At 43.1% G+C, this 14925-nt stretch overlaps 1 protein-coding gene across 3 annotated transcripts in view; it reads right to left on the bottom strand.

Annotated features, from left to right (window-relative positions):
* LOC146702493 (signal transducer and activator of transcription 5B-like) overlaps positions 1-14925 on the bottom strand; it is a 101178-nt gene that overhangs the window by 20487 nt on the left and 65766 nt on the right. For all 3 annotated transcript variants that reach the window (XM_085465400.1, XM_085465398.1, XM_085465399.1), the window contains 8 exons: positions 10498-10628; positions 9271-9422; positions 7815-7970; positions 6586-6765; positions 6405-6492; positions 4615-4737; positions 4405-4497; positions 3705-3911 (listed from right to left, as the gene is read on the bottom strand). In XM_085465400.1, the coding sequence (XP_085321526.1) occupies positions 3705-3911; positions 4405-4497; positions 4615-4737; positions 6405-6492; positions 6586-6765; positions 7815-7970; positions 9271-9422; positions 10498-10628 (1130 nt within the window). The remainder of the gene's footprint in view (positions 1-3704; positions 3912-4404; positions 4498-4614; positions 4738-6404; positions 6493-6585; positions 6766-7814; positions 7971-9270; positions 9423-10497; positions 10629-14925) is intronic.

Raw genomic sequence — 14925 nt, forward strand, 5'->3', positions numbered from 1 at the left:
CTCAGGAGGCTGAGGTCTTTTAACATCTGCAGGAAGCTCCTGAGGATGTTTTACCAGTCGGTGGTTGCTGGAGTACTTTTCTATGCTGTGGTGTGCTGGGGGAGCAGCACAGCAAAGAGGGACTCATCCAGGCTGGAGAAACTGATCAGGAGGGCTAGCTCTGTGGTCGGCATGAAGCTGGACACTCTGGTGACAGTGGCAGAGAAAAGGACATTAAAGAAACTGATGGACATTATGGACAATGCTGGGCATCCTCTGCACACGGCCATAAACAACCAGAAGAGTCTGTTCAGTGACAGGTTGCTTCTCCCCAAGACAAGAACTAACAGACTTAAAAACTCCTTTGTCCCACACGCCATCAGACTGTTTAACTCCTCTCTGGAGGGGAGAGGGAGGGGAGACAGGAGGACAAAGGAGGGGGGAACAACTAAGCTGTAGTGCCTCTTCACCTCACTGTGCAATACCTTGTGCAATACTTTTGTAAATAGTCAACGGTGCAATAGACTCAATACTTGAAATGTGCAATTCACTTGTATTTTTATTTTTTATTCCTATTTATTCTATATATCCCCTTTGTATATTTTATTTATATTTGTCTCTGTATTTATATATGTGTGTGTGTATATATATATATATATATATATATATATATATATATATATATATATATATATATATATAATATTCTGTAACTCTGTAACTTCTGTCGGTGCTGTGCTTTTTTGGAAATCGAATTTCCCAGAGGAACCCACCCGAGGGATTAATAAAGTTCTATCTAATCTAATCTCTAATCTAAGAATTCAAACTCCCAGGACAAAGTTTCTTCAAATTGCTACAAACAAGAGAGCGGGTCAAGGAGAAATCCAAAGGGTTATTCCCCGAGATACCAAAAGAAACTCCTCTTGAAACCCATCTTTGCACCAAACCATGGAAGTCAATAAAAGGAATAGCATCTTCTATATATACTATTATCAATAAAAAGTTACCTGACCATAACAAAGCGTCGATAAAAAGAAAATGGGAGACAGACCTGGGCCATGTCTATGAAGAGGTAGAATGGCACCATTTATTGGAACAGGCACAGACCATGTTAATTTCTACAAAACAGGCAAATGCAATTTAACATACTTCATAGGATATATTACACCCCTTATACAGTGGGGCAAAAAAGTATTTAGTCAGCCACCGATTGTGCAAGTTCCCCCACCTAAAATGATGACAGAGGTCAGTAATTTGCACCAGAGGTACACTTCAACTGTGAGAGACAGAATGTGAAAAAAAATCCATGAATCCACATGGTAGGATTTGTAAAGAATTTATTCGTAAATCAGGGTGGAAAATAAGTATTTGGTCACCTCAAACAAGGAAAATCTCTGGCTCTCACAGACCTGTAACGTCTTCTGTAAGAAGCTTTTCTGTCCCCCACTCGTTACCTGTATGAATGGCACCTGTTTGAACTCATCATCTGTATAAAAGACACCTGTCCACAGTCTCAAACAGTCAGACTCCAAACTCCGCCATGGCCAAGACCAAAGAGCTTTCGAAGGACACCAGGAAAAGTATTGTAGACCTGCACCAGACTGGGAAGAGTGAATCTACAATAGGCAAGCAGCTTGGTGTGAAAAAATCAACTGTGGGAGCAATCATCAGAAAATGGAAGACATACAAGACCACTGATAATCTCCCTCGAGCTGGGGCTCCACGCAAGATCTCATCCCGTGGGGTTAAAATGATCATGAGAACGGTGAGCAAAGATCCCAGAACCACACGGGGGGACCTGGTGAATGACCTGCAGAGAGCTGGGACCAAAGTAACAAAGGTCACCATCAGTAACACACTACAACGGCAGGGAATCAAATCCCGCAGTGCCAGACGTGTTCCGCTGCTGAAGCCAGTGCATGTCCAGGCCCGTCTGAAGTTTGCCAGAGAGCACATGGATGATACAGCAGAGGATTGGGAGAATGTCATGTGGTCAGATGAAACCAAAGTAGAACTTTTTGGTATAAACTCAACTCGTCGTGTTTGGAGGAAGAAGAATACTGAGTTGCATCCCAAGAACACCATACCTACTGTGAAGCATGGGGGTGGAAACATCATGCTATGGGGCTGTTTTTCTGCCAAGGGGACAGGACGACTGATCCGTGTTAAGGACAGAATGAATGGGGCCATGTATCGTGAGATTTTGAGCCAAAACCTCCTTCCATCAGTGAGAACTTTGAAGATGAAACGAGGCTGGGTCTTCCAACATGACAATGATCCAAAACACACCGCCCGGGCAACAAAGGAGTGGCTCCGTAAGAAGCATTTGAAAGTCCTGGAGTGGCCTAGCCAGTCTCCAGACCTCAACCCCATAGAAAATCTGTGGCGGGAGTTGAAAGTCCGTGTTGCTCGGCGACAGCCCCAAAACATCACTGCTCTCGAGAAGATCTGCATGGAGGAATGGGCCAAAATACCAGCTACTGTGTGTGCAAACCTGGTAAAGACCTATAGTAAACGTTTGACCTCTGTTATTGCCAACAAAGGTTATGTTACAAAGTATTGAGTTGTATTTTTGTTATTGACCAAATACTTATTTTCCACCCTGATTTACCAATAAATTCTTTACAAATCCTACCATGTGGATTCATGGATTTTTTTTTCACATTCTGTCTCTCACAGTTGAAGTGTACCTCTGGTGCAAATTACTGACCTCTGTCATCATTTTAGGTGGGGGAACTTGCACAATCGGTGGCTGACTAAATACTTTTTTGCCCCACTGTAGGTTACATAAAATTGATAATAATTATTCCCCCAAATGTCTGAGATGTAAGGTGACAGATGGTGATCTCCTGCACATGCTGCCCAGTGATAGAAGAGTCCTGGAGACGGGCCATTGAAACAATCTCAAGGGTAATGGGGACCCAAATCGGACTGGACCCAAAACTATGGATTATAGGTGACACAGGTTCTATCAACGTGAATTATCATAAGAAATATTTTATTTTACTTGTGAGTAGTGCAGTGAAAAAATGTATTCGGCTACATTGGGAAGCTGAAAATTCCCCAACACTGAGACACGGGATTAATGAGCTACTGCACACCTGAGAAGATATCGCACAGTGTAAAAGGGAAATATGGAACCTTTGGAAAAATCTGGGGCCCCTTCCTGGCAGTACGACCGTCTCTGGACCTAACAGATCATGGAGGTGACGCAAATCCCCCTGGGTCTGCCTTGAGCTGAGCCCCGGTTGGGCCCTCCTGACTCGGTTTCCTGAATGCTGCAGTTTTATCGTGGGGGTGTTGATTCCTGTGCATGAGAGTTTCTATAGATAGGTGTAAATATGGGCTGTCTGGATACACGAATGTGATGAGGTTGAGAGCCATACAGGGGTAAAGGGGTGGGGGGATGGTGGGGGGGGGTTCACATGATGGGTTTTCTGTTTTGCTCACTTTTTTTTGAGTTCTTTATTTTTAAAATTCTTTCTGTAATTATCAATGTTGTTATGTTATTGTTATTGTTATTATTGTTATTATTATTATTGTATTTTCTGTGTTTGGTTTTCGGATGTCTGAGGTTATCCTTGAAAGGCCCTGAGTGCACCTGGGACTGCTTCTGTGGTCACAATGACCTGCCATGTTGTGGTTATTTGTTGATACTTGCTCTGTCCCATAGTTGTGAGCTTTCTGTTTGTTTGTTTTTGTTTGTTTTCCCAGGAGGGACTCACCCTGTTGAACTGGGCCCAGGATATGGTCATGCTGCGGTAGTCGTCAGAGTTGTTGCTGCTGCTTGAAAAAGCCTTCTGTGCAAGAAAGACCAGGTTGTCGTCTGACAGGCCACGCCCACTGTGCATCTCTGCCTTGTATTTCATATCGAGGGCCTCGCACAGCTGGGGCCACAGCACCTTCTCTGGCACAATGAACGGCACTCTGCCCTGATGAGAGGAGGAAAAAAGTTCAGCTTCCAACTGCATTTTATTTGTCTCCACATATTCACTGTTTATTTCAAAATATGTGGATTTATTCCAGGTCACAGAATAACACTGAGGCTGCGTGAGGACACGTCCGAGTATTTGGACAGCAGTGGAGCTCTATGGCAGAAAGAAACAGGACGAGATGGGTTAGTCAGCCTGGCACAGGTTCCACAGCATCATTAGTCTGTACAGAACATAGTTCTGTAGGCGTGAGGCCTTCCCTTCAGCAGAACCCCCAGTTTGTTGGCATTTCAGCTACATCTTATTTAATATACAGGCTGTAATTCTTAAGCTGTTCAAGTGAATTTTTTGTAAAATTCATTTGAACAGCTCAAAGCCTGCTCTTCAATCACAAGTCTGCTGTCGTGGCCTGCAGAGGAAAAACAACATAAATCGTGCTCAAACATTAAAGAAGGCACTGAGGTCACCAGCCAACGAGGGGCGGCTAACCTACCGGCTCAGCAAAGGCGTTGTCCCACAGGACCGTAGCTGTTGCGTTGTTGTCCTGGCTGCCGTGCACAATGACGACCACAGGCAGGGACAGAGTCTGCAGGTTACAGAAACACACCACAATTCAATTATAAACTCCAGTCTACTCTAGTAAATGTGGCTGCTCATGTTTAACTCATGTTTAAAAAAGATCAGACACGGAGACGGGGTTTACTTTGACGTGGAAGACCAGCTCGTTGCCCCCAATGCTAAACTGGGACTCAAACAGAACGGTAAACTTCTCCTCTGTCACGGACTCTGCACCTCGACGGTCCGAGCGTTTGATCCGCTTCAGTGACTGTGACACACAAACACGAACATTTAACCAGATTATCTGATTACAGTAAATGTTGTGACTCATAATCACATTCAGTCTGTCATTTATTTTGTCAGAGTGGATCTGTTACAGATGGATTTCCTCTATGCAGTCACAGTGAAGAGACAAAAATAAAAACATGCATATATCACATTTACATCTTCTGTTATGTCCTAACAGTCATCAACATTTATGCATACTGCACTGTGCCATAGAAACCGTTTAGTTTGAGAGTGACATTGGTCAAGAAAAGGAGACGTGTACCATCTTTAATCTGTGCTGTGTCGCTGTGGTTGCTCCCCACAAGATTTCAGACCGACAGGTGAAAAAACTGCAAAGGGCCGCTGATGGAGAGCTACAAACCACCGGGAATCAGCAGCTACAATTGTTTTAAAGTGCAGTAAGGCAGCGGTCTCCAACCTTTTTTGCGCCACGGACCGGTTTATGCCCGACAATATTTTCACGGACCGGCCTTTAAGGTGTCGCGGATAAATACAACAAAATAAAACTAGTACCGGTGCCGAAAAAAAGAAGATTTATTCATAACACACGTGAAAAGACCCAGGAAAACCGAGTTAATGATAAAAAACAATAACAAAATAACGCTGAAAACCAGACATTTCACACCTGAGCCTCAACTCTCGTGGCCCGGTACCGGTCCGAGGCCCGGGGGTTGGGGACCGCCGCAGTGAGGCACTCAGCCACCAAGACTCCACTGCTGAAGACAAACATGTTGAAGTGTGTTTAAAGTTTGCTGAACAACATTTAGACAAGTCTGTGTAATGCTGGGAGAATATAGTTTGGTCACATGAGACCAAAACTGGACTCTTTGAAGGCTGTAAACACACCGTGTTTGGGTGGCTTCACCCCAAAAACACCACAGCAACACTGAAGTCTGGAGGTGGGAGCATCCTGGTGGGGGGCTGTTTATTCAGCGTACAGCACTGAGACATTAAGTATACGTAACTCCAGGAAGGATGAATGGAGACATTGTTGATTAAAATCTGCTGCCATCTACCAGGATGATGAAGATGAAACAAGGATGGATGTTTCAGCAAGACCATGATCTCAAACACAGCCAATGGAAACCGTTGGTTTCAGAGAAATCAAGTAAAGCTGCTGGAACGGCCCAGCCAATCACCTGAGCCGAATCTGTGGGAAGGATCCACGGAGCATTCGGGATTTAGAGACCGTTTGTGTGGTGAGTGGGTCAAAGTCATGAGCAATGATGGGACTGGTTTCTCCATACAGAAGCTGCCATGAACTGTCATCACCAACATTTGTATAAAGTAATAAATAAATGTCCCTGTGTCACTTTGTATTATTACACAACTTCATCTGTGGTTTGATTCCTTTGCACGTCTGGATTGGAAGTGTTGTTACCGACATCTGGTGATAATTTCACATCAAAGCACCTTTAGAAATATATTTACTTAGAGAACTGCTGACGTGTTCAACGTTATTTTACCTGCTGTATATATATATTAGTTGAACTACGTAATCATGTCTGCTTCTTTTCATAAATCACTAAACCAACGTAAGCCTTTTTCAAAACGATCAAACGTTGAAGTATTTTCAAGAAAAAACCAAAACGTACAAAAATGCCCGAGAAACGCACAAGTGTAACAGCTTTATTTAGAGAGACTCACCATGTTTCTGAAGTGTGCACTGAGGGTGCCCGTGGCCTGGTGATACTCCATCACACAGTTGTTATTGAGGATTTCTCCACTGCTTTCACTGTTTAGGATTGAACATATTCTCACTGACTGTTCTTCAAAGCAATGATGATGACGTTAAAACGACATGTTTATGTCACCTGTACAGCCTCACCTGTGCGTACTCTCATTCTTCAGCAAAGCCTTGGCCTGCTGCTCACTAACAATGACAGCTTTGACCTGAGGTGGGTTCATGTGGACGTTGAGCTTCCCGCCCACCAGGAGGCAAACTGTGGCTGCAAATTTGGTCTGGGTTTTTAACACTTGGGGCGGCTGCTTTTCGATGATGAAGGTGCTGTGAAGAAGAGCGATAATGACATTACAGACACCATGCAGGATAAGCAAAGGCATTAAGTGACACAAACTCGGTATGTAAACGTGGGTTATGTTTCAGAAAGTCACTGACAGATGGTGAAGTACGAAGGTCCCAAACACACGTCAGTCTTCTGTCCTGAGACGTGCTGTGTTGCTCCTGGAGTCAAGCTGAGCCTCTCTTCCTGTTTGGGCCTTAAGGCTCGTGACGCTCCTCTGAACATGACGACCGCTCTGGGCTATACTCTGCTTCAGGTCTTTCAGCCTCAGATTACCCAGCTCCTTACTGAAGCTGACGTTGGCATGTCTGTCACAGCGCTGAGTCTTGTCAACCATCAATTTGTCTGGTTGACTGGCAGTGTGAAGCTAACACTTTCACAGGTGGACCCTACGCTATGTGACACATCGTGTTGTGGAGAGACGCGTATAACTCTCCAGTAGTCAGCAGATGTTTGTGTGGATCCTTCACTGTTAGGATTCTTTGTTGTCATTTTCAGTTTCTAGATCATTAGTTTCAGACGTCCTGTTGTACATCTTTTCCATCCAGGACCTCTCTGTCAAACTGCCTTTCTGCACCTGTGAGCCAACCAACACTCTTCCAGGTCACCCACTAACTGGAAGGCTGGTGATACCATCCCAGTCTACTCCAGTCTGCATGCCAAATATCTCTGGGCAAGATACTAAGCCCATGTTGCTCTCCGATGCAAACATCGGCGTATGAATGTTAGCTAGGAAGCGCTGAGAAACAGTGTAGAGTGCTCAGAGTAGAACACCACTACGGAAGAAACGGTCCATTTACCAATGCTTCATCTTGCCTACCAGCCTTTTTCTCCATGGACAGCTCTCTGCAAACATTCTTTACACAGTATACTTGGACATATTTTTTATTTTAATTAGTTTGAAAGTGGTGTTAAGAGTCTGTAACGCCAAGTCTCCACCTCTTACAATTGTCACCATATCAAGCTCTTAAGTTTCTCCTGACCACATCTGAAGAGGATGGAGCCTCTGTAATCTGGTTTGAATTTTCCTCACCTGGTAACCAGGGCAGAGATGATGTCAGTGATGTCAGCATTCAGTTTGCTCAGCAGCTCTACCATGGGCCCCGGCAGAGGAAGCTGCTGGGTGAGATGTTCACAGCGTCGGATCTGCTGTCGGTTCTGCCAGATCAGATCAGCCAGCTTCTCACACCTGAGCAACAAGGAAGCAGAAGGATCACCAGAGATCACCGGCCACATACATCGAGCGGGGCGAACCGCTGATACTGTCCTTTACATCAGCGTAAAGGCATTTATCATAACATTTAACAGATGTTTGTAACATCAGAAAAATAAGATCAATTTCAACAGTAAGTCTCAGTTTCTTTCATGATAAATGTGTAAAAAGACAGAAGTCTGAGCCTGTCCTGTATTCATTCACACGTTTTTGTGGATTCACAGATTTATTTGTAACTGTAAATGGTAAATATGCAGAATCTTATAAAACATATTCTACTCCACCTGAGCCCTCAAAGAGCTTTGCACAACATTCACCCATGCAAGCACTTGTTTCTACGTTTAAGTGCTCATTCACACACAGTCACACTCCAACAGATGCACTACAGAGCAACTTGGGGTTAATATGGACAGAATGTCTTTTTTATATCATGATGACCTAAAAGACCTGCCTGACAGAATGAAACAGGTCACACCACGATCCAAAGAAACAGATGAGAGCCAATCTATGAGTCTGGAAAGAGTGAAAAAGCCGTCTCTAAGGCTCTGGTACTTCACTGAACCATGGATAGAGCCATTATCCACACATGGAGAAAACGTGGAGCAGGTGTAAACATTCCCAGGAATGGTTGGCTAACCAAAGAGCACACCAATGACTTATCCAGGAGGTTACAGAAGAACATCATCTAAAGAACGGCGGGACTCACTGTCTCAGTGAAGGTTAGAGCTCAACAATAAGAGACTGCACACAAGTTGGAGTGGCCTAATAAATAAAATCCAGTCTCAAATACGACCAAGATGCTTTAGCATGAACCATTCAGCCATCCATGCTGAAGAAACCCTCCAGTGTGTCTGTATTAAGATAACTCCAAAACTCCTCCACAGAGATGTGAAAGGTTAATTGGCCGTCAGCACAGATCTTGCTGCAGAGGCTGGACAACCAGTTATTAGCTTTAAAGTGCCAGCTACTCTTTTCCTACAGGGTCAGTTTGGATAAATCGAATCATCTCTATTTTGTACTTACTTATTTTCTGATATATATCTGATTATATTTGTCTTACATCTACATTTGTTTGATGACCTGAAACATTTATGTGACAAATATGCATAAAACTAAACAAACAAAGTAAAAAGGGGGAAAATCCTAAACTCGTGTGTTATGTCCTAATCACTGTCATTACTGAACAACAACTCTCCACATGTTTACACTATTACAAAAACAGCTGTTGGAGTTGGTAAAATTAGATTTTAATGCGTGAATGTAAAACAACAATTACCAGGACTGCAGAACATCCAGCCCCCCCTCATTAGGACCCCCATTGCCAGCCAGCTGTTGCCTCCTCTTCCACTGAATGAGCTCCTCATCCAGGATCACAGTCTGCTGTTTCCTCAGCAGGCCCAAGGTCTTCTGGTGCTGTTCTGCCAGGTCCTGCCAAAGTACAGCCACACACTGAGAAACAAGTGCGTATGAAAAATATAACTCTGTAAATTACAGATTAACATGGCGCCAGTGTGTCTTTTATAGTTGTGTGCTAAAAGCTTGACCCTTCATTATTCCCCCGTTTTGCTTATTAGGAAGCAGACTTTGAAAGAATTGTTTAAAGACCTTTCAAATGTGTTCTTTAGACTGTTTTTTCACTTATCTGGATCATTCACTCCTAACATGAGAGAGTGTTGTCTCTACATATAACAGACAAACAGTGTTAAGTTCTTTCTTTAGGTGCTTTGCTACTGGCAGCCAAAGGTGGTCCTACCAAATCTCAAGCATCGTAAAACTGTAAGCTCAGTTTTGCCTTATCAATTGTATTAGGCTGATATTTATTGATGTAGAGTCACACAGGCCTAATGGAGTTATTTTGTAATTTTGGCTTAAAGTTTAAAAGATAATTGTTCCTTTCAGGAACACTGGAGTTTTCCTTCTAGCCCACAATGATTGAGGAGTATCATTGCGCTGAGCGCACGTGGTCAGATCTAAGCAGACATCTGACAGCAGTTCACTGAATGGGCCGTGGGAGTCGTCTTCAAACCAGAGACAGCATTTTTTCATTGTTGTTATTTTTTAACTGTAGAGATTATCACAGCACTTACACAACCTGTATAGAAAATGTTGCATCTGGTCAAGTTTCAACTGCATTTTATCTGCATGTGTTTCTTGTGCTTTGCTACAGGCTGCTGAAGCAGAAGCTGTTTTAGGTAGTAAAAGTCACTGCAGGCTGCCATGTAGCTGCTGCTGCAGCTCTTTCAGACGCGCCCCAGCTCGTCTCCTTGCACCACTAGATATATCAACGATATCATGGTATGACATTTTATATCAGGGGTATTTTCATACTGGCATTACCGTGGATGTGACACAGCACGACCCTAGCTTACACAACTAAATGCACTGAGCTGCTGCCAAATGATTGCCTAATTAGATACCAAGAGCAACAAGAAATGGAGGGAGGGAGGGGGAGGGAGATCTTCTGATACCCATTCTGAAGTGTATGTGTGATGTGTCTCCATACAAGCCTGTATTTCTGTAGTGTGCTGGCCTCTCTGGCGAGCCAGGCCTCCACAGTGGCTCGCTTGCTCTGCAGGGTTGTTTCCCGCTGGGTGCGCTCAGTTGGAGCCAGTGAAGACAAGCTGCTCAGCTGGGCTGACAAAGCAAGACGTAGGAGATGTTAAACACGATCACAATTAATCAACACATGCAGCTTTGTACAAATGTGTGTGACGCAGCATCTGTTTCCATAAACCTGCTGCTACTTAGTCACCGAGAGCTGATTAAGATTTAAGTCAATTTATAGCCACAGATCATAGAACAAATGTTAGGACACTTTATCAAATTTAAATAAAAACAGAATGCAATGTTTTGGAAATCTAAATCCACATTTTATTACAAATAGAACAAAGAATATAAATCAAATGTTTCAACTGAGCAAATCTATGAAAAAATTAGCTCATTTTGAATTTGAAAAAACCAAAAACCACGCTGGACTTCAGAGAGGACTGTTGTCCCTTTCTTCTCTGAAGAGGCTTTTCGCTGCTTTGCCATATTTTTCATTTCATGGTGTATCAGATGTTTCGGGTCAGTCAAAGGTCTGGACTGCAGGCAGTTCAACACCTGCACTCTTCTATGAAGCTGTGCTGCTGGAACAGCTGCAGTATGTGGTTCAGTATTGTCCCTCCCACCTTTATTTCAAAGGCCTCGGTAGAGCAGCTCATCTACTAATCAAAGCTTGGTGGTTCAACTCCAGGCTGCTTCAGTCTGTATATCTAATATCCTATAATATCCTTAGGCAAGATACTTCAATGTACCCATCATTGAATGTGTGCACATGTTAGCACTTCAGCATAGAACAAAAGGACATGTATGAATGTGTGATGCCTTGCAGTTCTCCAGAGGCCTGGTAATGAACTCATCATTTGATTCAGGTGTGTTGACCCAGGGTGAGATCTAAACCTGCAGGATACTGGCCCTCGAGGCCTGGAGTTGCTCACTCCTGCTTTAAACCCTAACCTGTCACCGGCGATGGGTTGGGGTTTAAAGGGGTATAAACATGCTATATAAGAAACAGTCAATAGAGTCAGAGACAACAACACACAGACAACTTCTGCAAGTGTTCCTGAGTTCATGACAGTTTTATGACAGAATCATGTCTGTTTTTAATTCAGTGCTGTCTGAAGATCCACCACCCGTCTGATTGGCAGACAACCTGTTCTAGCACCTGAGCCGAATCATGAGTCTTTTGACAATATTATTACTAGAGATGGCACGATACCACTTTTTAATGTCCGATACCGATATCATAAATTTGGATATCTGCCGATACCGATATGAATCCGATATATTTTGTGATCAATAAAACTATTTTTTATAAATATATTGCTGCATTTTGTATAAGTTCATACTCACGTTTTAAAAAAAAACAAGAGTCTGATAATTTCACCTCCTCACTACGTACGACTCTGGATACTGTAGCTCCTGTGAAAACTAAGGCCTCTAATCAGAAGTACCTGACTCCGTGGTATAATTCTCAAACACGTAGCCTAAAGCAGATGACTCGTAAGCTGGAGAGGAAATGGCGTGTCACAAATTTAGAGGATCATCATTTAGCCTGGAGAAATAGTTTGCTGCTTTATAAGAAAGCCCTCCACAAAGCCAGAACATCTTACTATTCATCACTGATTGAAGAAAATAAGAACAACCCCAGGTTTCTCTTCAGCTCTGTAGCCAGGCTGACAAAAAGTCAGAGCTCTTTTGAGCCAACAATCCCTTTAACGTCAACTAGTAATGACTTCATGAACTTCTTCACAAATAAAATTTTTATCATTAGAGAAAAAATTACCAGTAATCATCCCACAGATGTAATATTATCTACACCTACTCTTAGTACCATTCATGTTAAGTTAGACTCTTTTTCTCCAATTGATCTTTCTGAGTTAACTTCAATAATTACTTCCTCCAAACCATCAACATGTCTTTTAGACCCGATTCCTACAAAACTGCTCAAAGAAGTCCTGCCATTAATTAATGCTTCGATCTTAAATATGATCAACTATCTCTAATAATCAGCTATGTACCACAGGCCTTCAAGCTGGCTGTAGTTAAACCTTTACTCAAAAAGCATCTCTAGACCCAGCAGTCTTAGCTAATTACAGGCCAATCTCCAACCTTCCTTTCATATCAAACATCCTTGAAAGAGTAGTTGTCAAACAGCTAACAGATCATCTGCAGAGGTTTATTTGAAGAGTTTCAGTCAGGTTTCAGAGCTCATCACAGCACAGAAACAGCTTTAGTGAAGGTTACAAATGATCTTCTTATGGCCTCTGACAGTGGACTCATCTCTGTGCTTGTCCTGCTAGACCTCAGTGCAGCGTTCGATACTGTCGACCATAATATCCTATTAGAGCGATTAGAACATGCTGTAGGTATTACAGGTACTGCACTGCAGTGGTTTGTATCATATCTATCTAATAGACTCCAGTTTGTGCATGTAAATGGAGAGTCCTCTTCACACACTGAGGTTAATTATGGAGTTCCACAGGGTTCAGTGCTAGGACCAATTCTGTTTACATTATACATGCTTCCCTTAGGCAGCATCATTAGAAGACATAGCATACATTTACACTGCTATGCAGATGACACCCAGCTCTATCTGTCCATGAAGCCAGATAACACACACCAATGAGTTAAACTGCAGGAATGTCTTAAAGACATAAAGACCTGGATGGCCGCTAACTTTCTGCTTCTTAATTCAGATCAAACTGAGGTTATTGTACTCGGCCCTGAAAAGCTTAGAAATATGGTATCTAACCAGATTCTTACTCTGGATGGCATTACCTTGGCCTCCAGTAACACTGTGAGGAACCTTGGAGTCATTTTTGACCAGGACATGTCCTTCAACGCACATATTAAACAAATATGTAAGACTGCTTTCTTCCATTTGTGCAACATCTCTAAAGTTAGAAATATCCTGTCTCAGAGTGACGCTGAAAAACTAGTTCATGCATTTATTACTTCAGGCTGGACGACTCATTATTCATTATTATCAGGAAGTCCTAAAAACTCCCTGAAAAGCCTTCAGCTAATCCAAAATGCTGCAGCAAGAGTCCTGACAGGGACTAGAAAGAGAGAGCAGATTTCTCCTGTTTTGGCTTCCCTTCATTGGCTTCCTGTTGTGTCCAGAATTCAAAATCCTGCTCCTCACATACAAGGTCTTAAATAATCAGGCCCCATCTTATCTTAATGACCTTGTAGTACCATATCAGCCTATTAGAGCACTTCGCTCTCGCTCTGCAGGCCTACTTGTTGTTCCTAGAGTATTTAAAAGTAGAATGGGAGGGAGAGCCTTCAGTTTTCAGGCCCCTCTTCTGTGGAACCAGCTTCCAGTTTGGATTCAGGAGACAGACACTATCTCTACTTTCAAGATTAGGCTTCAAACTTTCCTTTTTGCTAAAGCATATAGTTAGGGCTGGACCAGGTGACCCTGAATCCGCCCTTAGTTATGCTGCGATAGACGTAGGCTGCTGGGGATTCCCATGATGCACTGAGTTTTTCCTTTCCAGTCACCTTTCTCACTCACTATGTGTTAACAGACCTCTCTGCATTGAATCATATCTGTTATTAACCTCTGTCTCTCTTCCACAGCATGTCTTTTATCCTGTCTTCCTTCTCTCATTCCAACCAATCACAGCAGATGGCCCCGCCCCTCCCTGAGCCTGGTTCTGCTGGAGGTTTCTTCCTGTTAAAAGGGAGTTTTTCCTTCCCACTGTCACCAAAGTGCTTGCTCATAGGGGGTCATATGATTGTTGGGTTTTTCTCTGTATCTATGAAGCGCCTTGAGGCGACTTTTGTTGTGATTTGGCGCTATATAAATACGGACGATCTGATATCCTCGTGTTGGCGTTGTTCCCACATCATCATAATAAATGTTGTTCCAAGTTCAACATTGCAAGTGACCAATCACCTTCTTGTGACGTCATACTTCTGCGACTTCGAAATACCCACCTTAAAACAAATTTTCTTCACTTGTGCCCGCCTCTGTCTGTCAATCCAGCGCTCCGCTTCACTTGCGAGAAACCGCCGCCTGTCCGCCGAATTTGTAGTTCTTTTAGGATACTTTTTAAACGGTAAGCATTATACATATGTTCCTCACTTGGCTTGCTGTTTGTTTGCTAGTGATAGGCTACTTGACGACAGCATTAGCCAACCAGTGTTCTCTAGACCAGCGTTCCCCAACTTTTTTGGTGTTTCGTGGCCCGGGGGTTGGGTCAGGCAAAATTGCAGGGACACTGTGTAATTGTTGTCCCTGGGAGACTGTGTAATTAAAACATTAACACGATGGCCCAGGATAAATTTGTAAATTTCTGGATTACTGTTAATCTCCATAGAATCAAGAACTCATGTCCAGTTTCACAGCTATGGACCAGTTAATTATGTTTCCAGGTGA

The sequence above is a fragment of the Copadichromis virginalis genome, linkage group LG8, assembly GCF_057382275.1.
Source record: "Copadichromis virginalis isolate Kocher_CV1m ecotype Utaka linkage group LG8, C_Virginalis_male_GT1.1, whole genome shotgun sequence".
NCBI lineage: Eukaryota > Metazoa > Chordata > Actinopteri > Cichliformes > Cichlidae > Copadichromis > Copadichromis virginalis.